General features: G+C 40.1%; 1 protein-coding gene across 3 annotated transcripts in view; it reads left to right on the forward strand.

The window, feature by feature from the left end:
* Positions 1 to 26626, forward strand: part of GADL1 (glutamate decarboxylase like 1) — an 84225-nt gene that overhangs the window by 30300 nt on the left and 27299 nt on the right. For all 3 annotated transcript variants that reach the window (XM_069770818.1, XM_069770827.1, XM_069770836.1), the window contains exons 11-14: positions 162 to 243; positions 7411 to 7610; positions 12015 to 12066; positions 15174 to 15263. In XM_069770818.1, the coding sequence (XP_069626919.1) occupies positions 162 to 243; positions 7411 to 7610; positions 12015 to 12066; positions 15174 to 15263 (424 nt within the window). The remainder of the gene's footprint in view (positions 1 to 161; positions 244 to 7410; positions 7611 to 12014; positions 12067 to 15173; positions 15264 to 26626) is intronic.

Here is a 26626-nt window from a genome sequence, read left to right on the forward strand (position 1 = left end):
AATACATATTACTATTAGCTGGAGAGATTTCTGAAACTAGGGGGGTGAAATGGAAAATCTGATTTGTCCGCTTAGATTGCATTTGGCCATTTTTGATTCTCTAGTACCCATGACTATATGTGCAATTTCTGCCTCCCTTTCTCCATTTATAAATTTTGCAGGGCTGATTCTGTCGCCTGGAATCCCCATAAAATGCTGTTGGCAGGAATCCAGTGCTGTGCTCTTCTGGTGAAAGACAACTCTGTAAGTCCTTCTGTCTTTTTTTTTTTTTTTTTTTTTTTTAATGCAGTAGGCTGTCATTGCTGTAATATGGAGGTGGAAATAATTAGAAAACAACTGCAAGTCAGTTTTACTACACTGCAGTGCCAAGGCTGAATTATATTATTTTGAATTTCACCACAAAATTAATAAAGGGTGAATAAGAGAGCAGGGTCAAACTGATCCAAGTTGCTGTACTCACCAGTGGCCAAATTTTGCAGCTGGTGCCCTTGCTAGTTAACTTCTGTACATGATTTGCATTCAGAATTGAGTATTTTGTCACCTAGGTCTGCAGCACTTTAACACCGAGCTCATCAAAGTCCTCAGAATAGCTGTGATTCATTGGGACTGCAGCAGTACTGCATCTCTGTTTGAAGGAGGCAGAGCTCCTCTTTGCATCCCCTTACATGGGTGCTCCAGGGTGGGAAAGGAGAGGGATAGGAGCTGGAGCATATGCAGGTAAAGGTGGTGAGCCTTCTTTCCTCACTCTACTAGTTCTTCCTCATCACCAGGGTGATTTAGGCTTACCAAAAGCCATGACTAATTAAAAGGTCTAGCAAGCAAACAACAGAGCTCTGACCTCAAGTGGCACAAAAGTGAGATGAGTCTGCAATGTGGTAGAAGTCCCTGCTTATATCTTTATGGAAGTCTTCTATCTTAATAAAGAAGCCAGTAAGAGGGCAATTATTTCAAGCCCCATTTCAAACTCAGCCCTGCTAAAACTTATGCCCATTGTCCACCATCATGGGTGAGTTTTAGCTTATACTTCATAGTTACGAATGACTGAACATCTTGAAGATATGGAGCCCCCTGAGGTTTGCATCACTGTTTTGTGGCCAGGGTTTGTAAATCACTTTTATAAATCTCTGTCAAAAGAGCTGATAGTTTCTTTTCAGCTGCTAGTGGTTAGCTATCCATGTAATTGGTTACTAACTTCTGGTAGTAAGAACTGATGAGGACCAAAGAGCATAGACGCTAATCAGTGCTCTCTTGGAGCTCATTGCTCGAAGCCAGGGGTGAGTCATGGCAGGACAGCAAGGAGAAGTGTGCTTCCTCATTTCCTTCAACTAGAGTCTGTGGGATTAAAGAGGATTAGACTCCAGGACTACCCATCCATCACTTTATCTTTATTCCAGGATGAAAAACAAGCAGAATGAAGTTATTGACTAAGATTAATGTGGTGTCTTAGTTGCAGGCTTGGGAAGAATTCAGTGCTATATTTTTAACTAATTAGGCCCAGTACATAGATATAGCCTCAGGTAATGATTAGACTACTTGGGCTGCATAGTGGAAATTTCTCAGGAAGAAAGAGGAAAGAAATGGAGAGGAATGAAATATTCTAGCGTCCCTGGCATTTATAGTAGCTTTACAAACACTGTTCCAACTGCAGGTCTCTGGCAGCCTTTCTGTATTCTCCTTCCTTGGAGTGTAATGTCTGGTAGAGCAATTGTATTCCACTTCTAAATCACAGCTAGGCAGTGTTGTCCTGGAAGTACCTGTAGAGCTGAATCCTAGGCCATTGAGGGGTGAAAACACAAGTATTACTGATCATACAATCAGATCCTGTTGTACTGTTAGAGGTCTTCTGGAAAGTAGAAGATTTCTCTGCATGGGGAGGAGAGGGCATTTTACTCTGTTGAATTCCTGGAAAATTGGCACTTAAATGTTTTGTGTATGTGCCAGTGCAGTCTTTATATGCAGACAGACACGCATACAAATTTGAGTAGTTCCTTATCAGCTTTTTGAAAGTGTTGGAATATACATCCTTAAGAAAAAAAGATCAAATGCATATTTAAGACACTTTGGAAGAAAGGCTTTGCTTTGATCCTTTCGCAGAACAGGCAGCTGAATCCAGTTTCCCACTAAAAATGGTATTTTCACACCAGTAAGAGGAGGGAAGAGTACATGTATTGGTTTCTCACTTAGGAGCTTGTTCCACTGCTCCTAAATTACGTAAATACCTATGGCTGCAGATGAAGCACATATTTATATGTGAACATAATTATTCCTTCATACTGTGGTTAGGATGCATCAGTGGGAGCTGGAGGAGTTTGGCACACATTGCTTTGCTAGTGAATGTTCGAGGAACCTCAGGTAGTTTCTGAAGTGGTGAATTCTGCAAGAAATAAAAGCAGAAAAATGTTAAACATAGATGTTAAGTCCCATTTATGAATCAAGCCCTAGTTCCCTTTGAAGGACTGATTAAGGAAGTTTTGTTAGCCTGTCTTCCCATTCGCTTTGACGTCCATTTGGAAACTGTGGACTACCTCAGGATTAGTGTTAGGTGATTATAAGTGGACAAATAATCCCCTTCAGTTTTTCTTTCTCTCTCTCTTTTCTTTTTTTTTTTTTCAAAAGTATAGATAGTTCAACAAGCCCAAGCTTTGTATTTTACTTTATGTATGAAAAGATAATCTTTAGAAGGAATAATCACATTTCTGATGTAATTGTAATGCCCTAATTTCTCATTAGCAAAAGTAATAGTGACTGGCTTTGTTTGATTTGTGTTGGGTTTTTTGCCACATAGCATCAATAAAGCTATGTGGTTTAGCACTGTTAATAGGCTTAAGACATTGCAGCTAGATTATTAGAATGAAACATTGTACTTAAATATTTTCCTATACAGATTGGAAAAAAAAAAAAAAAAGATAAACTGCGGTGAAATGCTGGTAAAAGACTATCTTCCAGCCTTAGTGAAACAAAATTGGAATGATTTCCAAAGAAGATAGAGAGTGAAAAGAGAAACAAATGTTTGACTTGCTTAGAAGGGAGAAGTGTTTTCACCAAAGGGAAAGAGAGATTGGTTAATCCTCTGTAAAAGCTCAGATCAATGACAGCAGTTCCTCAGTGCTTAAAGCACTCGGGAAATGCACAGCTATCCCTTTTTCACTGCCATGCCCTGGGTAAATTTCATCACTTCTATAATAAGATAGACTTACTCAGAAAACACTTGTATTCCTGTGGCGTGAATTGCAGTGACTGTTTAAACACAAAGCTAGATGGACTGATATTCTCAAAACATGAGTGTTAACTTTTGTTCTTACGTGTTCTTAAAATGCTATGAATCAGTCTTGGGTTCTACATACACCCTTAAGGCAACAGAGCTACTCTAATTTGTCCTTGCTATAATCCATATAAATGTGAATATTATCACCATAAATAGAGAACTAACGTTTATCACCAATGCTGAAGTTCTGTGACTTGTTGGAGTGTAGCACTAGGTTAGGTAATTAGCAATCAATTCTAGGTAATGAGCAGAATTTTCACTTATTAGTTAAAAATAAAGTCTCAAAGAATGTAGCTAATGAAATCCCAGTTTAGCACAGAATAGAATTGATTGAGGTGATCATAGTAGCCATCTACAGTGTCATCTCTTCCTCATAATTAGCAGTATCACAAAGGTGTCTACTTCGCTGATTCCTTTCCAGGGCAGTTGCAGCAAATACTCTATTCCCATTGCTTTCTGTGTGGGCTTAGTACAACTGAGAGCTCTTTCTCACTTCTTGAGATGTATTACAGGGATGGCTTTTTGCACTGCACTGCTTTTGAGAATTTTCAAATATGCCTTTCAAAAGTATGCCTTCAAAAAGCATCCTTATTGCTTCAGATGAGGCAAATTAGGAAGATGTTTGTTTTGGGGGAAAAAGCTGTTTTGTTAATGAAATTGAAATTCACTTTTAACTAGCAATGGAAATGGAAAGACAACAGAAGGCTTGCTGTAGATAAGTGTGTTCAATGAGAAAAATATCTTGAATTATGAAACTGGAGCTCTTTAACTTGATTTCAGTATCAATAATTATTCATTTATTTGCCATTAATTAGAACACATTGCAACTTCATCAAAACCAAAGGCTATTTCAAACTTTGTAGTGGACTGTAGCCTCCATAAAAATAGTATTTCCATTTTCCAAACTTTAACAGCCCCAGTATAAGGCAGAGCACTACCATTAGTCTCTGTACAAAGGGTAGAAAGATAAAAGATGCTGAAGAAAGAATCTCAAACTTGTCAAATGGGGCAGTTCTAATGAAATTTTTGCAATTCTTCTGAACAGATGAAGCAGCTTAGTTACTGTGTGGAAAACTGTTGGGGTCTTCTTGGGACTGAGAATGTTGAGTTAGAAAGCATACTTTTTTCCTTTTTTCTTTTTTTCTATCATTTGACTAGGAAAACTGAGATGACTTTGTCTTCAGCAGGAGTAACTGCTTTCTTGAGCGTAACATTTATCTTGGATTTTTTTTCCTCTTCTGTTGTCTTCCCTGCCCAAACTCTATTCTGCAACATTCCCTTTCTCTTCCCTTCTCTTTCTGGTTCACCCTGCTTCTTGCATTGGTCTGGCATGTTTCTTTCTTTCTTTCTCACAAAGCATGTTTTTTTTCTTTTCCTGTCTGCTCTAGTGATGTGCTGGAGGATGTCACTGTACTTGCCTCTGGAGATTGACAGCAGGCAGTATCTTCAGCAGGATTTCTTGAGCATGTTGCATTATTAGTAAGATAAGCAGATGAAAAAGGATCATCAAGCCAGCATGTCTTGTCAGCTTCAGGTGTACCAGGAGAGTAGGACAGTACCCACATTTATTTTTTTTACATGTAATATGTTCCTAGGAACATGAGTTCACTCAGAGGTATTGAACTATTTGTTCTTGTTATATTTTCACTCTAGAGCATTTGTTTTTAAACTATGAAACTCTGCAGCTGTACTGTGATCTTAGGTGAACTTGTCAGTCTTTCTGTAATATTACCAACTGAGTTTAGGTTTCTTGTGACAAACAAAAGTTATTTTCTCAGACAACAGGCATGAGGGGAACTAATATCCTGTGATGTCCTCTATTGTGCAGCTGTACTACATTCTGATAAGGCAGAAGATAGTCCTACATTGATCAACCCTGCTATACTCTCACTGCAGAAACACTGCAGAATTTTAAAGTCAGTAAGAGACAAAGCAATCAACTTAAATCCGTAGATGTTGCTGCCTTTTTTTTTTTTTTTTAAATACCATGTCTAGTAAACTTGTATTTCCCCTGAAAATCAAGGTATGGAGATCTAAATGAGTAGGGCACAATGGCTTGACAAACAGACTCCTGTTCCTGTTGCACAGTTGCTAGCCAGAGAACAAAGAGCTGTAGAGAAACTGTAAAGGGTGTATGCTTCAGTGCTTGACTTTTCTTCGGTTTCTAATGTGAGCTTCTTGCCTTTCTTTTCCTGAGAAGGTTGGAAAGCAGATGTGAGTATCTTATGGCAAAAAACTGCACCCAGCATTGGCTTTTCAGCTATGGCTACCGTGTGCTGCAGCAGCACAATATCACTGCAGAGGGAGAGCAGCTGCTGCCCCTTTTTTTCCCCAAGGTGTCACATAAACTCTTTTCACGAGGCTGAATGTGCTGATCCTGTGGCTAAAGAGTTCAGACTGAATTTGCTGTCCTTTTTGCAAACCAGTGGTATTACAGTGGGATTGGCAAACCCCTACAGAAGTTGTGGAGAAACCTTTAGTTGTGTTCTCCTTTTGTGATCTATGAATAGGTGTGCAGGCTGGTTTTTTTGTTTGTTTTGGTTTTAGTATTGATGGAGGGAACTGAAAAGGCTAGGAGAGAGGGAGACTTATTTTGTATATGCCAGTGGATTATTTCTCCTTTGGATTTTTTTGTCTTGACCTTTTAGTCTCTATTTTATTGCCAGTTCCAAAGTTATCAGTAGTGTATTGTAATGTAGATCAAGAATTGTACCTCTGTTACAGGAATATGACACTTTGATTAAGAGTGAAGTCAGACACTGTCTGCCATTTTAAAATCAGACTTGCAGCAGATGCAGAGAAAAGGATGAAATGTGAAATGCTTTTTCAGTTCGTTCAAACTGAAGAGTGGTGTTGAATTGGAAAATGAATTGTGCTCTTTGAGATACTGTTTAGCAACTTCTGTCATGCTGTCCACTTCTGTTCCTTGGTCTGTTCTGCATGGAAGACTTCTGGTTCAACTGTCACTTACATACATGTTTGCAGGTCTGAATTAGATGCTGTAGCCATGTTTTTAACCTCATCTGAATTTCTATTCTGGTATTATCTTATAGACTGTGGTTTATTTCTCTTACCCACTTTTAATATCACTGACAAATTTACAATTTTCTGTCTCCTGGACTCCTTGTAGGGCCACCCTCATCTCTGCTCTTGTAACCTGCTTTCTGCCAGCCCTTCTCTCTACTTCATAGAATTACAGAGTATACTTTGATATTTCTTTCTTCAGCCAATGGCCAGTCCTATGCCTGTTCTCTTCCCTTGCACCTTTAAACCTATGACAGCCTCCTTTCTGTTTCCCAGCTTTGTTATTTGCTGGAACTTGTCATGTTACTCATTTATCTTTGTCTGTTTTCTGCTGCTCATCTCTGCCAAGACAGCTTCTCAGAAGTTGGAGACTGGAGATTGTTGAATAAAAATAATTTCATTAACAAACCTTAATTAGGGTATGCTAAAGTACCTTTTCTGAGGCTTATTTTCAAATGTTAAAATTATCTGAACTGTGAAAAGAGACAAAAATTGAAGTTGTACTAGTCTCCTTGTGGTGTTTCCACTCAAACAGTTAGATAGCCTATGCTAGATCCTCAGTGACCGTTTTCTGGTGAGGGCTAAACATTTATTTCTTGGGGCTAAAAATCTTCCCTACCTACAACTAACTGTGCCATTTATAAAGTTCTTTGTTTGACAGAGAAGGAATAGATTGAGCCATTTGTGGACATGTAGAAAGCTGCTTAGGGGCTGTTCTTCTAATCTATGGACTGGAGCAGTGGACATAAGCTTCTCCTTTCTCTTCCCTCTTTCCCACCACCTATGTATGTCTTCGGGCAACTGTTTCTGTGGCACCCACCCAATCCCATGGTTTTGTGAGATCTGAGTCGGAATTCCTCTTCAACCTGCAACTCTTCAGTGACATTAATGAAGAAAATAATAATAAAAAGAAGTTTCCTTGTTGTCAGTGCTGACTTCACTGGGTTCAGGTTCATCCAGGGTTCTTAAACTACACCATAAACTTTGGATAGTTTCCTGCACATTCAGTTCTGTTTTACTAAGCAGTTGGTACAGACAGGAAAAAAAGACTTTGGCTTGTGAAGATAAAAAGGTTTGAAAATCCTAATCAGCAATCTAAGTCTCTGTTGTGTTTCTAATAGGGCCTCCTGAAGAAGTGTTACTCTGCCAAGGCTGCATACTTGTTCCAGCAGGACAAGTTCTACGATGTCAGCTATGACACTGGTGACAAGTCCATTCAGTGCAGCAGGCGTCCGGATGCCTTCAAATTCTGGCTGATGTGGAAAGCCTTGGGAACCACAGGCCTTGAGGAGAGAGTAAACAGGGCACTGGCTTTGGCTAGGTACTGCCTCACAATTTTGAATATGTCTAGTCTGTTTAATTGATTGAAATGTTGACACTGCTGATACTCCGTATCCTGGAACAGACCACATTGTTACTTTTTTTCCCCCTCTCCTTTTGTTTGTGTATAATAGGAGAAACTAATAGCAATAATAATTAGTGTTATTACATTTGCTACAATATTTAGTAGTAACTATTACTTTTAGCAATAAGCATAGGTGTTGGTAAACATAGAAGTACAAATTCGACTATCAATCTATGTTGTTTAACATTTGTGTTATCTGAACCAGACTTAGGACAGGTTTGCCAATACACCTTTTTCTAATTGATAACTGTGTTCTGGTGTTACTGTAAAAGGAGCCTTATGTGCCACGCTCTTGAGCTGTGTCTAGCAAGAAGTGAATTAACCATTCTTCTCTTCACTTCATTCCTCATGACTGAGGAAACACAGAAAGCTGATGTGGGGAAATTTGTATGAGGACACTCTGTTAATGTTAGGATGTAGTAGAGATTTATTAAGGCATATTGTTCTGAGATACTGCTTGTTTTTTCTCCACAAATTTGCTGAAGTTCTTAATGCTTACAGTGTGTTCTGTTAGGGACTGAAGCACCTTTTGCTTGCGATCTTCCCCTTGCCTGCCCTGTTCAATTTTACTAAGTTTTTGGTCTTGCAGAACGGAGGTTCAGAAGTGAATTCTGCAAAATTCTTGCTAGAAGTTGTTTCTAAAGTGATGGTGATGTCTCAGTTTCTGGGAAGAAACTTCCATACACAGGTTGCTTTGTCATCTTATTTCAATATTATTTCTTCTATCAGATAATGGCCCATTAAAAACAATTCACCTGAAGTATCATATTTGTTCAGAATTTATACAAGATAAACCCCAATGAAATCTTCACCAGTTCGTGGGCTAGCTATATGCTACCATATGTCAAATCATTAATATTGAAAAAGTCACCCATATCATATTGCCATTTTATTTTTGATATGGACTACCAAGTTGAAAAGAATTGAATCTTTACTCCAGTGACAATTAAAGGAATAGTCTCACTTTAATGAAGTCACTTAAAGAAAAGGTAAAAATACCCATGACCTAAACCCAGAGTAGATGAGAAAGGAATAAAAAGAAAGAAGCAAAACCAGAAAAGCCCAAATGAGCTGTGGCTTTTTTCTCTATTTTATTTCTTTAAAGCCATTCATTGTTTGGGTGGTTAAGTGTTCCTTAATATCTTCTTGTTAAATTGCACCTTGGTTTTTTTCCAAAGCATTGTACTGTTCTGTGTCTCTACAGACTAAGTAATTCATTCCACTATCAGTAGGAGAATTGAGCCTTATCAAGGTCACTGGGCAAGGTCATTTGACAGAGTGTAGTGATTAATGACCTTTCTGGGATCAATATTTTCTTTGAATGTTAGGATTCAGCTGGTAGCGCTCCCAAGGAGTGACTGGGTTGTCCTTTTTTTTTTTTCTTTTTTTTTTTTTTTTTTTTTAAGAAGAAATTTAATTCTTGGTCATTATGTGATGAAGTATATTCTTTACAGTAGCTGCATTGCTACCTTGGGTTTGCATGGACACGGGCACTATGCCAGGCTTCCTAACTACTCAACAGCTGTGCAGCCTTTCTCCTGATTTGTTACAGTAGGTGTTACTTTGATGTTGCAAAGACAGTATTTCAGCATTTCTGAACACAGACCTGGATTAATTCTGGAACTAGTCCAGTGACTATTGAATTTAACAGCAAGATTACTTTTTTCCCCCCATGGCCAGGCAGAGCTGCAAAGGTTTTAGGGTAATGGCAAGCATGTATTTCTGTTGCATCAAACTTGGCTTATTGGCTATTCCATTAATTTCTTCTTGTTCTGGAGATAAATCATATTTTCAGTGTATTAGATATCCCAGGAACATTGTGATGCTACCTATTTGGAAAGGCTTATTTTTAAAATACCTACAGTAGAGCATCCTGCTGATTACTTCAGAAAATTTTCTTCTGGTTGGTTTTTTTTTTTCCAATTATTTTTGATGCAGGGATATTGCTTTATGAAGTACACTAAAAAGAAAATAGAAGTAAACTGCTTTTAGAATACAACTATAACCAGCTCTGCATTTTATGCTTCAGCATCTTTGCAGGTTTTCTGCCTGATTCCTCTTCTGACACCCACTCTTAGCAGACATATGTCTACTTTCACTGCAGATCTCCACCCCTCATTTTCTGCAAGGCTTAATCATAGCAAATACCACTTCTCTGTGCACTCCAGTCCTCACTGAGACTCAAGCCCTTCTAACATTCTGCAACCATGACACGATAATAAAATTCCACTGTCAACTGTGGAAAGATGCACAAAGCAAATTGCTCCACTGCCATCAAATGGTCCTGGCAAGATAAGTCATGGGTGATGGATTTTCTAATGGCTGCCTTCTTAGGCTATTGGCAGTGCAGTTAAGAATGTGATTAACAGTGTTGTGAGCTTGACCGACATCAGATATCCTATGTCAGATGGTGGTATAAGAAAAAAAAAAAGGCACTTGTGATAAGAGGGAAGGGTATTAAGCATTGTAAAATAGCTTTTAACAATTTAAGACCTAAAAAAAAAAAGGGGGAGGGGGAACGTCAGAGGAAAGGTGGTCATAAGTAGGTTTCTTTTTCAAGATTTAATTAAAACAAAAAAAATGGAGGGCCACTGTCTTGTGAATAGCCTGCTGATTTTGCTGAATGTTGGTTTTATGGCACAGACAAGTATCTTCTCATCAACAGGACAAAAGGACTGAGCTTGTTTTTACTTAAGACAATTCCCCTACAGAAACAAGTTCCTCCCAACATGCTCACATGATATCTAGTCTCCTACTTACCTTTCAGCATGCCTCTTTTTCAGCCTAAACAGTAGCGTGGGCATTAACAGCCAGGTAACAAAGAAATACACACAGTAGGATCTAAATGGTCATGGCGGAAAAGACCCAGAACCTCAACTTGTTATAGTGAGAGGAAGCATCTCAACAGTGCACAGTGCGGCGCAACTCAGAGCTGTGTGTTGTGGGAACTGGCACTCTACCACAGCAATCATTTTGCAGGGATGTGTGCTAAGAGGTAATGAGTCACACGCATGATACTTGTTAATGATAAACAGCATGACAACTCCCTATGCTCTGTTTTGAAAAACATATACCATCTAGGGTATTGTTTACTGGCTCCCTAGCCAACCTGTTTCTGCAGCACGTCTGCGGAATAGCAGGCATTTCAGATACAACTGTGCTAGAGATGTCCCTGTGGGGGTGGGTTTCAGGCATGTGGATAGGACCAAGGGGAGTTATTCTGACGGTATTCTTCTTCCTCAAGTAGTGGATAAAATAATTATTTGTGTCATGACCAGTAATGCAGCCACGGGCAGGAAAATGCCAAATAAATGCAACAAAAGAACAGATTTGTACACAATGAGTAGTCAACTGTCTCAGTTTTATTACTGTTAGACAGCAAAATCTTTGTGTAGAGGACTAAAATTCTGTTGAAGTGGAAAAGCTGTGTGAATTTGAGGTGATTTCTTTGGAGTTTTCCTTGGGAACACTTTGGAAGGGGGGGAATAAGAGAAGTCCCAGCTATGTCACGGTGTCCTCTTTGCTTCAGAATTCCTGTGTGATGTATGCCATGGCAAAGTTGAGGTCATGTTTTAAAAAACTTCTATAAATTGAAGCTGTTTGGATCCAAAGTTTTGATTCAAATCCATCTTCCTATTGAAGGTTTCTGTGTTTTTCATACTGACAGGTGAAAGAGAAAAGAAATACTTATTTCAATGCATTGTTAGCATAGGATGCCCAGGGATTATTGTGCATCAGCAGTGGCTCACTGAATGGAAATGTGCACTGTTGCATACAGTGTGGAATAAGGACAGTACTAGGAAAACTGCTGGCCTTGAAGTATGTGGAAACTTTTAAATTCTGGGCTAAACGAAGAGGTCCTGGTGACAGTAGTAGTGTAAGAGATACCAGGCTGACCATGAAATAGCATGGCAGCACAGCATCATCACTTGAGAAAAAGAGGTGGAGGAATTAATTTGTAGAGAGCAACATCAATGGAAATTTGCATTGGGAAAGTTCACAGCCTGATGCAAATAGGATCAATTGTGCCATGTGGCTCCACTGAAAATCTCTGCCTGGGGACAGAATTTGGGCTCTCCTCAGTGCTCCTTGGCTGGCTGTAGCCTTCATTTGTTTTCAGAAACTGATAGCTACTGCATTTTCACAGCAGGTAGAGATGAGGTTTAACTCTGGTTTCTTTAGGGAGGGGAAAAAAAAAAAAAAGGAAAAGAAGAAAAAAGAGGAGGAAAAAAAAGTGTGTACATGTTCAAGACCTTTTTTGTTGTTGTCTGTACGTATTGTTTTCTTCTATGCTTTAAAACCCTGCATTTTTAATTACAGATACCTAGTGGAGGAAATTAAGAAAAGAGAGGGATTCCAGCTTCTTTTGGAGGTAAGTGAAAATGGTACTGAACTGGTGTCGTTATTGGGGAGTTGTGTGTGTCTATTGTTTGATTTTGTTCTTTTTAGCCAATTGCCTATATGTATTTGAAGTATATAATATAATAAGTTTATGTATTGGAGATACATAGATGTGATTGAACACATATAACATGCTCTGTATTCCCTACCATTACTCTACCTATTTTCCTAGCTTCTGGGCCTGTATTGCCTAAGGGGGTATAGATGGAGCTCTTTTCTGTTAAAGTGAAAAGTCTGGCTACAGAAAAGCAGTGCTTGCCAGACTTAAGTGTAAGACTGTCTGCTGGATGGAAGAATATTTTGATCCTAAAAATGGACTTTTCATGATTAAAGTCCGTGTTTTTTTCCTTAATTCTGTTTCTACACTAATCTTCCCCCAAACTACCCAAATATTGTGTTTTTCATTCATCTTTGCTAAATCTGTCAGTAATAAACCTCTTGGTGATCTTGCTTGGGGGAGAGTGAGTAAAGGGGGCAGAATTAAAGCGCTGTTTTTTCACTTATCCTCAGCTCTTTGGTTAATAAGACTAACATGCTGGGGATGTTGCAAAGACCTGTCTTTTTAGAAAAACCTGCATTGTTGAAACTGTGTGTGTAAGTGTGTGTGTGAAAGACAGCTGGGTGTGTAGTGTGGGGAGGAAGAGACCACATGGAGGAGGAAGGGGAACCAAGTAAGTGCCACACATGGAGACCAGCAAACCAAAACGATGCAGATTTGCTTTACACTTGCTGATGCCATGAGCATTCCGGGTTAGGCTAGAAGAAATATGAAATATAAAAAATGTTTTATACTATTCATATAATATAAACTTTTCCCTTTAACTTTGAAATTGGCTAATTTCAAAGTGCATACTGGGAAACTTTACATGGAGTAAAGAATTTCGGGCCAGCAGCACATGCTGGGGTTCCTAAAGTGGCAAGTCTGTTAAAAGCTCTCCATTTTCTGTTATTGTAGAGCTTAGCAGAGAGCCCAGATCTACTGTACATGTGAAAGCTGTTGGTGAGAGCAGAGGCTGCTATTCAGTTCCTGCAGGAACAGGACACTCGGATTAAAAGTGGGATTGGAGGGAGTGCTATAGTACGGGCTATGAGAAGGAAACTGAGCAAGGGGTAAGAAAAGGTTTTCAGGGGTGCAGGGGGACAAGCACTGAGAATTCAAAGAAAAACTGCTGGGAGGCAGCTCGGCCCAGTTATGTGAGCCCTTTCTGAAAGGAAGTTGGACTTTGGACAAGAAGCTCAGGAAGATGATCCTCTGATACATGCAGTGAGGAAATTCCTGCAACAAGAAACGCTCTGTGGCCTGGAAGTGCCACTTGCGCTTGAGTCATCTTGAACTCTTCTGTGGTATAATTGCTTACCTGCTTGGATAAGAGCTGTGACAAGATAACCAGAAATAGTGAAGCATGGGGGTAGTTAAGTTTTTCTAGGATGAATGGTATTTTCAGAGGGGGATGATGTATTTGATGTGTGAAAGGAAACTGAGATAATCAAGAAGGCAATATAAGCAATATGGTAATATATGCCATCTGTCTACTCCTGCCATCTGATTTTAAATAGTTTTAAAATAAACCCTGTAACAGCGAGCTAGTGCTTGTGCTCATGAAGAAGCCGCTGCCTTTTCAGGGTCTGTGTTTATGTGTGTACTCAATGCATGCTCTTTGGGGAAAGAAATGGGACTTTAAGAGCTGAGCTTTATTTCATTCAGTGGCAGCAGGTGGCAGGTTTGCAGCTCTGTTCCTGCTGACAATGATATTCTTCTTGATGATTAAATTGTATTTAATGCATTCTTTGAAGTGAGGCAGAAAATGATATGAGCAGTTCTCAGTGCCCTTTCATGAAAGAACATGTCTCAGCTGGTGGGCTCTCCTCGTTCAGGAAACTGCCTGGGATTGTGATAGCAGCCATGTTCACAGTGGGGCAAAGAGATGGTGTGACCCAGCTACTAAGCTCCCTTTTAACTTCAATTTTTTTTCCTTTCAACCAGTACTAATGAGGATGGCATGTGGGAGGAGAAGAGGGGTGTGTGAGTTTATAATCCATGTTATAATGTAGACCCCAGTTACATACTGTGTTGCAAATAATGTAGGTCAAGTTTGACTGAGTGGTTTTATGGGTAATGTTGGATGGGATTAGAAGGCACATCTATTCCTCGTGCTATTGCTATCTGTACATGTTAAAAAAAAAAAAAAAGTTCAGAATTAGCAGGAAATGTAGAGAGGCCCTGGACTGGTCTGCTGGGAACTTTTTCCTCAATCACGTATGAAACAGAAACCTCATAAGCACAAAATGCCTTATTTTATGGTGCATGGTGAACAGCCATTCTTGTTGGGAGTCTTGCAGGTAACTCTCTGCTGAGTTTAAAGGCAAAATTTCTCTGGAGGGAAGCAGAGATCTGGAGTCTTAGTCTTTGCTCAAAAGGCCTGCTTAGATATTGGACAAGATGTATCCAGCATACGGCATGTACCCTGCAAGGGGTCCTGAGATTCTTATAAAATGTGGAAATTGAGAAAACCAGCATTAACTCCAGCACTGTGTAGTGTGCTGTATGATATATGATATAAAAGGAGATAAGCAGCATTCAGCAGAAAAATGACTAGGTGTACAAGTGTTAAATGGTGACAAAAATTGAGTTTGTGTTTTGTGTAAAATGCATCATAGGAAATTTCCATTTAAGAAAAACACTAAAAAGAAAATGTATTCTTCTCTTTAAAGTTGCTTCAGTTTTTAAATCTGTAAGTTACCTCTCTATGCTCTCTTACCCTTTTTTCTAATCAAAATTTGTAGTGAGCAAAGCAATGTTAAATATGTATATAGGAAGAAGAAGTGAAAAAGGAACCCCAACAGGTTTCCTTTTGCTGGCAGCAGGAAAAGAAATGGATGATATGAAAACTATTTCTAGTTCCAAAAAAGGGAAACAAGAGGTTAGTTGGAGATTGAAGTTTTAATGAAAAGGGTATAAACTCAAAGGCTTCCCCCCCTCCAAAAAAAAAAAAAAGCAGAACTCTTTGACAAACTATATATATGTGTTCCTGTCCCTTTTGTTATATCTTATAAGAAATCACTTGTTCTCTTGTTTAGCCGGAGTATGCAAATGTTTGCTTTTGGTACATTCCACCAAGCTTAAGAAAAATGGAGGATGGACCTGAATTTTGGCAGAAGCTACACCAGGTGAGTGTCACATGAACAGTGTTATCTGTAGTTTACTCACTTATCTGTATGCCAGATAAGAATGTGAAATAGCCCTTGGCTTTGCTCACCGTTAACCTATCAGTAGAATGGGGATTTAATCCTTAAATAGATGTTGGTAGGATTTAAGTTTGTTCTCTGTTTAGACAAAGCTAATTAATATTTTTCTTAATGTAAGAGATGAAGGCATTTACAAGTATTCAGCTTACTATCAAAGCTGTTAGCAGCTGGCAGAACTGAGAGAAGAGGAACAGTATTGTCTGCATCTCTTGTCTAGATGGAGTGAGTATTCATTACCTGTTTCAGACACTTAACAATGCTGTCCTTGGAACTTGGCTTGCATTACCTATGATAATCTATGATAATGCAAGTGAGGAAGTGCTTAAGAATGCATTTCTGATGTTAAACAACCCATAAATGACAACAAGAATACAATGGGGAAAAAACTTCACTGGTGAGCATTTTGGTAACTCTTTGCCATCCTGGTAGAAAATCATGAACATCTTGAAAAAAGCAGCAGTACAATTTTGAAGTTACTAGTGGGGAATCAGTAGTTAAGACTTAATTAAGAAGCCAGTAGACACTGTGGGATTGTGTTTTACTGAATAAGCTATTCTGTGAGGAACTGAATTTAATTCATTGTTTGCTTCTCTCTAGCAGCTTTGGTGTTCTGCATTTATTCTTTCCTTGAATTTGCTACTAGAAATTTGAATTAGAACATAGATGTGTATACCATATGCAAGCATGCATATGGTATACATACTATATATACATGCATAGTTTCTATAACATCTGCTCTCCTTTCAGCAGCTTTACTTTTACAGGAATTGCTTTCAGTTTATGCTGGATGCTGCTGTCTTTAGGGGTGAGGTCTTCCTTAACCCTGTCTGTATTGTTTTGGAAAGTATATTTATCTTTCACAGTACAAAGCCATGTATAGCCACAGTGTGGATACAAGGGCTTTGTATTTACCATGCTTTCACAAAGCATGGATGAGTTATGATCCTTTCATATGGTGCTTCCCCTCCTCTTGTTAGAGTGGAAGGCCTATGTGTGTGTATATATGTATACACACACACACACACAGACAGAGCTGTATAACAGCTCCTCTACCCATGGAGGAGTGAGGATTTGGAAAGAAGCAATGGGAAGGCATAGAAGAAATAATGCTGCAACTGCCATCTTTTGATTTATGTACGCTAGGGAAGGGACTGAGGAGGGAAGGGATGAAGCCCAATGAATGGCTTTAAGCATGTATGTTGTCAGTGGGTTATTGCGTGTAACTTACTGGTTCTTTTGCTCTGCTGCTCTATGATGCTTCCAGTCAGGGTGGGGAATAGATGCCTGGCTTTATTTTATGTACTGGTATAGATAAACTGATGCTGGAAATGCAGATTTCCTAGCCAGTGTTTTGTGGGAGAGAACTTGGAAAGCAGTTTGTGTGCAATTTTTCCCAAGAACTGAGCACCACTGCAGATCTCGACTACTCTTTTCATGGGCAAGGTGACATTTTCTTGATTCCTACGCCTCCTCTGATGAAGCACTAAGAAACCCAAAATCATAAACCAGAACCTATTTCCCTTGTCCCCACAAAAGCCTGAAAAAAAATCTACCACAAAACAGACCAAAACTCCCTGGCAAAGCAAGGCACGAATGGCACAAATTTCTCTCCTGGAGGAAACAACAAATGATGATTGTTAGTTGCATTGTTTTAGGCACTGCTGGGAAGTTCTTGGACACTACAGAAATGAGCCTGTTAGACAACTAAAACATTATTTCATCTCCCTGATTCTCTACAGGGACAGGTCTGGGGTTACTTTGCTTTTTGGACGCTGAGGGCCGTTTTGGGGCACAACATGTATCAGTGAGCAGATGAGATGACAGCACTGGGTCACAAAAGATAAGACTGACTTGACTTTTCCAGCTAATGTCAATTTGTTCTAACATTGCTGATGCAAACAGCATAGTCATTATATTACTATTACATTAATCAGTACAAATATATGGCTGGCCAAGAAGGAATGCATCCTGATTAGCAAGGTGTAAGTGATAAGAAGATGAAGACTGAAGAGGTTGTTGCATTATGCCATTGATGGGCAGATGGGGGTGTGTATAGTTTCTTGACTGCAAGTGTTCCCTGAATATTCCCAACATTCCACTAAAGTGATCATTAAAATGGTTTAATTTACAATTTGTATTTTCACACAACATTTTAACATCACAGTTATTCTGTTTATCCAGAAATCAATCTTCCTTTTTGTTGACCTGCATATCTGACAATAATTAAGGAAATGTATGGCTTAAAAAACCCTTAAGTAATTGATTTTATTCAACTGCTTGTTCAGCAATATTGTTCAGCATAAGATGCTGTCTTCTAAGGTTAGTTATGTGAGTTTTAGTGCTGGTGAAAGTTGATAAGCAAATAGCTCTGATCTCAGGTCTTCAGCTTTGTGAAGAATTTGCATAGTCCTGTGCAAAATAACCCTGAAGGTATTCTGCTGTACTGGCTCTTCTCCAGCTTCCATGGCCCACTTTATGTGGAAATGTGTTAGGGCTGACTGGATTGCAGAGTGATACCTGATTCTGATGTCAGTCTTCCAGCTGTCCTACATAAACTGTGTCTCTCAGGAACCTTTTTTTTTTTTTTTTTTTTTGTGTGTGTGTGATAGGCTGTTTGTTTTAAATTTGGGGGCCTTGGACTTTAGGTATAAAATTTGCCCTCTTCAGAGCCCCCAACATGCAAACCAGAAAGGTGATAGGAAAGAGTGGCCTGAAGGATTTGGGACAGCCACTAGTTGGTTATTTGACTCATCACCTGAATGCTTTAGGGAAAAAGAAACAACATGGTGGTGGGGAAGTAAAGAGGAGCATAAGTGGTACATTACTCCATTACCTAGTGAAACTGGGAATTCTGTGCACATCTACAGTCTTGCAACACTTTCATCTTTTGGGATTACAGCAGGAATTGGCGCTGTAGTGAAACTGGTTCTATAGACAGTACAGCAAGGCTTTGCATGCAGTTGGGTGGTCCAAGATAGTCCACGCCCTGAACATTTTGCAGTATGTGGAGGGCGTAGCAGATAGGATAACTTGTAAAGGAACCTTTTTCAGTGACATTCTTCACAAGTGAAGAGGGATTTCTTCTTGCAGCAACCATACAAACGGGCACTCTGGGGTAATTGGGGAGCTGCTGTTACATTCAACTAGAAATATTTGTAAGTGGTGTTACTTTGTCATTGCAAACCAGGGGCAGTTGTGTCTGACCTGGAACGGACATAATTGACAGGATGAAGGAGCAGTTGCTTTGCTAGTACTGTATGTGCCTCCTAGTGATGTTTTTGCTCCTCTTCCTCTTGTGACACACCATTGGATTTACTTTTTGTACCACTGAGGATGGTCAGTATGTCACAGGGTCACAGTCAGAAAAGTGTAACTGGAAATTACAAGCCAGAAATAGAAGTGAGAGAACTAAAAAATTTAAGCCCAGACCATTCCAATTTTCATTTTTTTTCCATAACCACAACTATCTATGCATATTCTTACTTGTAACAATATTCTCTTTAGAAAAGTCATCTTTCTCAGCTTATGCTGAAGTGTCTCTAGATGATGCAGAATTAGCTGATTGTTAGTAATACTGTCTCTGGAAAGCCTCCTGGCAGCACAGAGGGTGCTAGGGCATGAGGAAGCATTTGGAGGGATGCATCTGGAACTATTGCCATCCTGTTGCTAACCCAGCCAGCCATGCCTTGTGCATTCTGGATCAGCTTGTAGTCTGCTCAAACTCGGTGTGGTCTAGAAAACTAAGGAGACACAGAAGTAATCATCTTTAACAGAGCCCTCCTCCTGCAGGAGCCTGGCTTTGCCGAAGGATCCTGGAGCGTAACTGTAGGTAGACTACTGCATATTGAATACTGCTCAGTAAAGAAGGCTAGTGGTATATTGCTAAGTACCACTTTAGACCTCAAAATTGGGGTTAAAAAAGTGTCAGTAGATTCCTGATAGGTCTTTCATGCTTTACTAGACTTTGCCTGGACTGTAGTTCTAAGCATATGCTGGAGTATCAGATTCCAGTGGTTCAGTAAAGCTTTTATATGCAGTTGTTAGTTCCAGTTGCTCAAAATTCTAGCATCTCAGGCTCAGACTCTACTTGTGTGGTGTGTTTAGGGGTTTTTGTTTTGTTTGCTTCCTGCCCTTTTGTGGATTTTTGGCCAAATAATACAAAATTTATTGGCTGTATTAGAAGGCTCAGGATACAATTTCATACTAAAGCCTATATAACTTGGAATGCCATTTATGCCCCTCCCCTCTCCTCCTTAGTAAAAGGTAACCTTACTCCTGCCTTTCCCCCCCTATTTAAGAGAAGAATATAGCTGTCTGCTCTGTGAAGGCATATTTGTAAAATAGCCTGTCATGCTGACTGGTGTTGTGATACATTTATATAATGAGAGGTTTCATATCAAAGCTGAAATGTAAGGAGGTTGAAGTGGTGTTGCCTTGGCAACCTCTGAATCTTGTGGTCTTTGTGGTATAAATCAAACACTAATCAAGGACCCGATTCAGTATTCTTTATGTATTCAAAATATCTATTGGCTCTGGTACGAGGTTTGAATGGGAAAGGAAAACAAGACCTCCAATTGGTTATATTAATAACCCTCTATATTTTGGAAGAACAAGAGAAAAATGACATAGATTAAAATCAGAACATTAAATGCGGCAAGCCCAGGTTTATGCACAAGAAAGGTCCCCAACATGTCACTGCATGGGATCACCACTTGGGATTTGTGTGCAAAATGTTGTTACTTGAATGCCTGGCATCCTTGTATACTATACGTTGAGTTTTTCTTACCCTTGAACGAGAACACAATTAAACAATGTTTTATTGTGTGTGTTTGAAGAGCAATGGTAGAGACCTCTTTCTGTGAACTTTGCTTACATGAGTAATTTTTATGGTAACAAGTAGCCTACTGACTCTAGCATCTAGCTCTGTTTGACACTAGTTTCTGTGGAGGGCCACATCAATCGACAGGAAAATCAATGGTAAGATTTACACAGAAGTATATGGGAGTTAGATTGGCTAAATCATTGTGACTGACAGATCTGGAGCTGTTCATCAGTCACTTGTGAATACTGTATGTCGATCTAATTGTTTCTGATCCCACGTGCTTTCTTGTTACATTGAAATAATGTAATCATGTAGAAATACGTTTGAAAAAGAATGGAAGGAAAAAGAGTGGGTCAAGTTCTGGGTGTTTTTTTGCCAACATGTGAGGATTGTTAAGAGATGGTGCCATCCCTCAACCTTTTTGCTTTCTCTTAAAGCAACCTACAAATCTGTTGTGGACTTCAAGAAGCAAAAATCTACAAATGGAAGAGATTGCTTTGGCAGGTCTAAAAGAAAGACCTTCCGGGGGGATGGATTGTCATTTCGGTGAATCAGATGGGGACATCCAAAGGGGTTGTCTGAAGAAATTTGGTTTGTCAGGGAAATCCTCAGGGTCAATAGAAGCTTCAGATCAATCCTGTGTAACTTGAGGCAGTTACCCAAGGAAGCTGCTTGAGGAGTTGGCACAGTTTCCCTCCATCTTTAACATGGAGAAGAAGGGGAACTCCCAGATCATGACTTGGGCAACCTACAGTCAGAAGCACCCTTGGGAAAAACTTGTCATTCCTCATTATTCAGGAGGGGAACCTTAGGGATGCCAGGATCCTAGCTCGGCTGCTTTAGTTCATAAACACAAGTAAGAAGAACCCAACACTAAATCCTCAGCATGCTGTGTGCTGTTTTAGGCCTCTATTTTACAGGCTGCTGGAGGGAGGAGCTGCAAAATCTCCTCCTAATTCAATGGGCCCAGATGAATTCTCAGTATTGTTCAAGAGTGGCAGAAATACAGCATTCTTGGAGAGGTGACAGCAGGAGGCCTGGTGGAGGCAGGGCTGCAGGCAAGGACCCTAGGGGAGAGAGGCACAATAAGGCCTGCAACCACAGAATGAGTAATACAATAATAACCAGGACTTATGCTGTAGTGTGACCATTCCTCAGCAGAGGATGGTGCTCAGAAATTTAATAATAAAATGAGCAGTCACTTGTTAAGGTCACAACATCTCTTATTTTGCAACTAATAGTACATAATATACAGCAGCAGATGAATGAAGTCTTTGTAGTTTAGCTGCATATAAATGGCTGTTATTGTTAAGAAGAGAGATCTGAGCTCTGATAAATAAGAAGGAACAGTACAGTGTAATATAATAGCAGAGAAAAAATATAACAAGGTACTGAAACACTGCTAATGAGGGATTTGCACAATTTCCCTTTTAATATTTTTTTTCCTGCGGTTTTATATAACTTATCAGTAGAAAAGTGGGCTGTAGCTGTTAATTAAAAAAGATATTTAGCATGACTTTGTTTTAAATGTCTCCTCCATAGATTTGAGTTGTAAGAACACAAAAATAACATGTCTCTTTAAAAAAGTTAATTCAAAATAGAATACTTTGGTTTCTGACTGCATAACCGGACATAGCTGGAATTTATGTTTTTGTTCTGTTCTATTTATTCTTGCATGAGTACTGAAGTAGTAATGCTAGACCAAGGGGCCAAATTCACTATTAAAGTCTCCATCAGGAGTAGGGATCAATGCATTTTACCTTGATGCAGTCCATCCCACCTTAGCATTAGACCCAGGTGCTAGCAACACTTCAGTAGATATTTTACATCAGTGGGGTTGTATACCTGCTTAACTTTCAGCCACATATAATGGTTTGTGAGACTGACCTGATCTTACGCTTGCTCTTTCATGGGATGACTGGCATATCAGATGTATGTATGGGAATAAAAAGGAGGTATATTTGTATGACTGTATTGTAACCTATGGTAGATGTGATAAGACAAGGCAAAGACATGAACTGCTTCCAGCCCATGCTTTCTATAATAGTTGTGGTATTTCAGTAATTCATGATATGGCAATTGTAGAGATTTCTGTTCTAGCTCTCTACCCCTCTTCCAGACTGGCTTTTCATGAGTGGGTAGTACCAGTTGGGCTCTATTTAGAAGCAGTCCTATTTATGCCGAAATCTTTACTTTTTGGGAGTCGGTGGTGCTGTTTCAATTGAGGCAAATGGGCAAGAATCAACATCACTAAATAACCTTCCACTTTATTTTAACCGTCTAAGTTCGGTCCTTTGGATAGTTGACTATTTCTGTTCTACCCCTCAGTCCCTTCCCAGACTTGTAATATCAGGTGATACTTTGAACTGACGATATTTACATCCCATTCAGCAATGATAACATGTCTGGCAGCAAAACATCTCTACTGTAAGAGCACTGTTGCACAGCTGCTAAAACTACCCTTCAATTCTTGGAACAAAGAGAAGAAACCCAGATGGCTTTGCTGATGTATGGTTTACTAGACTGGAGTTCAAGGCAACTTTTGTCAGAGACTTAACATTGAGCTGTGCATATTCAAGGCCCGCTGGGGACCGAGGTCTCTTGATCCCTAGTGCTCAGCCTACAGAAATGATCGAAGCTATGGGAAGGGAGTCTGCTGCAGCTCCATATGTTGCATTCAGGCTGAACAAGGATTTCAACTTCCCTGAGCCACCTGCAGAGCAAGATTGCTCAGATGTCCAGAGGTGAAGTAGGTTTCACACTAGCTGTTTCTTGTTTGAAATCCTTTTAAGGATAATGGAAGGTCCAATCATTTCTCTATGTGGTAATACACATAATGGCATGAAATGAAGCTGGGGGGGATAGACAAAGTGGAGAAAAATATTGAGGAAATAAAATCATGAGAGACTGACAGATTCAAGGTAAAGGACCAAACCTTCCAGGGAGATCAATGCAAGATGTATTTTCATCACAGTATGTAATGCTTTGTGAGGGTACCTTAGCTAGCTCAGGTACTAGGAGCGATATGGCCACATGTAAGTATGGTACTTAATTTGGGTTAAAAACTATCTCACAAGGACTAGTTAGTTAACATGACTTTCTGTCAGCACCCAAGCAAATCACCTATGATAGTGGAGTATGTTTTGTGTAGCTGTAGAATCATAGAATCATTTAGGTTGGAAAAGACCTTCAAGATCATTGAGTCCAACCATTAACCATGCCCACTAAACCAGGTCCTGAAGTGCCCTGTCTGCTTGCTTTTTGAATATCTCTAGGGGTGGTGACTCAACCACTTCCCTGGGCAGCCCATTCCAATGTTTGACAACCCTCTCAGTGAAAAATTTTTTCCTAATATCTAACCTAAATCTCCCCTGCCACAACTTGAGGCCATTTCCTCTTGTCCTAACTCCAGCCACCTCACTACAACCCCCCCTTGAGGTAGTTGTAGAGAGCGATAAGGTCTCCCCTCAGCCTCCTCTTTTCTAGACTAAACAACCCCAGTTCCCTCAGCCACTCCTCGTAAGACTTGTGCTCCAGGCCCCTCACCAACTTCGTTGCCCTTCTCCGGACACGCTCCAGCACCTCAATGTCTTTCCTGTAGTGAGGGGCCCAAAACTGAACACAGTACTCGAGGTGCGGCCTCACCAGTGCCCAGTACAGGGGAACAACCACCTCCCTGCTCCTGCTGGCCACACTATTTCTGATACGGGCCAGGATGCCGTTGGCCTTCTTGGCCACCTGGGCACACTGCTGGCTCATATCCAGCCGGCTGTCGACCAGCACCCCCAGGTCTTTCTCTGCTGGGCAGCTTTCCAGCCACTCTTCCCCAAGCCTGTATCACTGCATGGGGTTGCTGCAACTGAAGTGCAGGACCCGGCACTTGACCTTGTTGAACTTCATGTGATTGGCCTCAGCCCATTGATCCAGCCTGTCCAGATCTCTTTGTAGAGCCTCCCTACCCTCCAGCAGATTGACCCTGCCTCCCAACTTGGTGTCTGCAAACTTGCTGAGGGTGCACTCAATCCCCTCATCCAAATCATCAATAAAGATATTAAACAGAACAGGGCCCAACACCGAGCCCTGGGGAACACCACTTGTGACCCGCCACCAACTGGATTTCACCCCATTCACCACTAAACAAACTCCCTTCTTACAGAGGCAGCATAGGTTCCATTTGTCCAATGCCTTAAGAATTTTGGATACTGCCTCGCTAAAACCTGAGGGTCATTCTAGCTTTCAGTTCAGATATAGAAAGCAAACAAGCTGATTTTAAACCTTTGCATTGTGAAAAGCTTCAGACATAATAAATCCTTCTATTTACATATCGGAAGCATCTAAAAAGCCTTATTTTCTAACTGAAAGATCACAGAAACAAAGGCTGTGGGGATTCAGTGGGACTGCATTCTCCACTTCATTGCCACAGATCCAATTGACTAAAGGGTGCTAAGCACTGTATAAGACCTGCTTGCTATTTCTGTGTGAACAAAGACAGTACTCTTTAATTTGTATGGCTTTCAAATAGATATAGCATGTTACCCAGAGCAGTGGACATTTTGCATCCATCGTTGTGAGTCTTGCAGATTGTAGAAGGACCAAGAGGGTAAAATTAAACCCTGTTTCTTTTCCAGAAAAGTGAATTTTTGGGGGATTATGTGGAAGCGGCACAGTTCATATAAATTAGGTAGGCAGTTTGTGACATACCTCAGAAAATCATTCTGTCTGTGTTTGTGAAGAATTGAAATCTAAGTGCTCCTAATTTGGAGATAATGGTCATCTTGATTAAAGGATTATGCTAGGGTAAAACTGAAGCATTGAAATGGTATATTCTACTACGAATGACCAAGGTAGAAAAGAAAAATAACGATCATTTCTGTGTACACAGGAACAAAGAATAATTTAACATTTTCTGTTATTATTAGCCTGTCCTTATGCTAATAGTCAAAAACACCTAATCTGGAAGCTAAGTCAACTCTATGACATTTTTTAAAAGCAAGCATTAAACTATTTTCAGAGTATAGGAAGCCAAAGGGAATTTACATTGAATCTGTCCCACTAGTGAACCCTGCTTTAATATTTGAAAGGCAGGTAAATTAATGGTGAATTATCAATATTTTACAGATAAAGAAAATAAGGAAAAAAAGGCATGGATGTAATAGTTTATCATCTGTATTTGTGTTTCCCGATTATAGGCATTCCTAGCATTATAAAAATAGGCATTTCTTACTTAAGAGTTCTGTTGCCACACAGAATAGTATTGTATTTTTGTTCATTACTGCTATAGAAATGAAAAATTTAATATTTTGTAATGCAACACTGTGAGGCTTTTTAGAATTGTATGCGCTTTTTGAATGTAAACGTGTGTGTGTGCTCATGCATACACATGTACATGATCATGTTTTTACATATTGGGATCATGTAAAAGAAAATTATTATTGAAAAGGGAGAGAATGGAATAAGGCATAGTATTACGGAAGTAACTGGATTCTTAGAAAAACTTGTTAACAGAATTGCAGAACAGTTGTGGTTGCAAGGGACCTCTGAAGGTCTTGTCCAATCCCCCTGCTCAAGCAGGGCCACCTAGAGCTGGTTGCCCAGGACCATGTCCAGGTGGCTTTTGAATATCTCCAAGGATGGAGACTCCACAACCTCCCTGGGCAGCCTGTGCCAGTGCTCGGTCACTCTCAGGGTGAAAAAGTGTTTCCTGATCTTTAGAGGGAACCTCCTGTATTTCAGTTTGTTCCCATTGCCTCTTGTCCTGTCACCGGACACCACTGGCAAGAGTCCGGCTCTGTCCTCTTTGCACCTTCCCTTGGGGTATTTGTATACATTCATAAAATCCCCCCTGAACCTTCTCTTCTCTAGGCTGAACAGTCCGAGCTCTCTCAGCTTTTCCTCATAGGAGAGATGCTCCAGTCCCTTAATACTTTTCATGGCCCTTCATTACACTCTCTCCCGCATGTCCGTGTCTCTCTTGCACTGGGGAGCGCAGGGCTGGACACAGTACTCCAGGTGAGGCCTCACCAGTGCCGAGTAGAGGGGAAGGATCACCTCCCCTCACCTGCTGGCAGTGCTTTGCCAAATGCAGCCCGGGTTACGCTAGCCTTCTTTGTGGCAAGGACACATTACTGGCTCATGTTCAACTTGGTGTCCACCAGGACCCCCAGGTTTTTTCTGCCAAGCTGCTTTCCAGCTGGGCGGCCCACAGCATTTATTGGTGCATGGGGTTGTTCCTCCCCAGGTCCTGGATTTGGCATTTCCCTTTGAACTTCATGAGGTTCTTGTCAGCCCATTTGTCCAACCTCTATTGTGTGCGTCTTCCTGTTTCTCTTAAACATGGTCAACATTTTTGCTATCTTAATAGTCTTTGGCTACTTTTAGGGAAAAAAACCCAAACAAACCCACGACCCTACAGAAGCAAACACAACCTTATTCCTCACAAATATATGCTTTCCAATAAATGGTG

Source organism: Haliaeetus albicilla, chromosome 2, assembly GCF_947461875.1.
Source record: "Haliaeetus albicilla chromosome 2, bHalAlb1.1, whole genome shotgun sequence".
NCBI classification, from domain to species: domain Eukaryota; kingdom Metazoa; phylum Chordata; class Aves; order Accipitriformes; family Accipitridae; genus Haliaeetus; species Haliaeetus albicilla.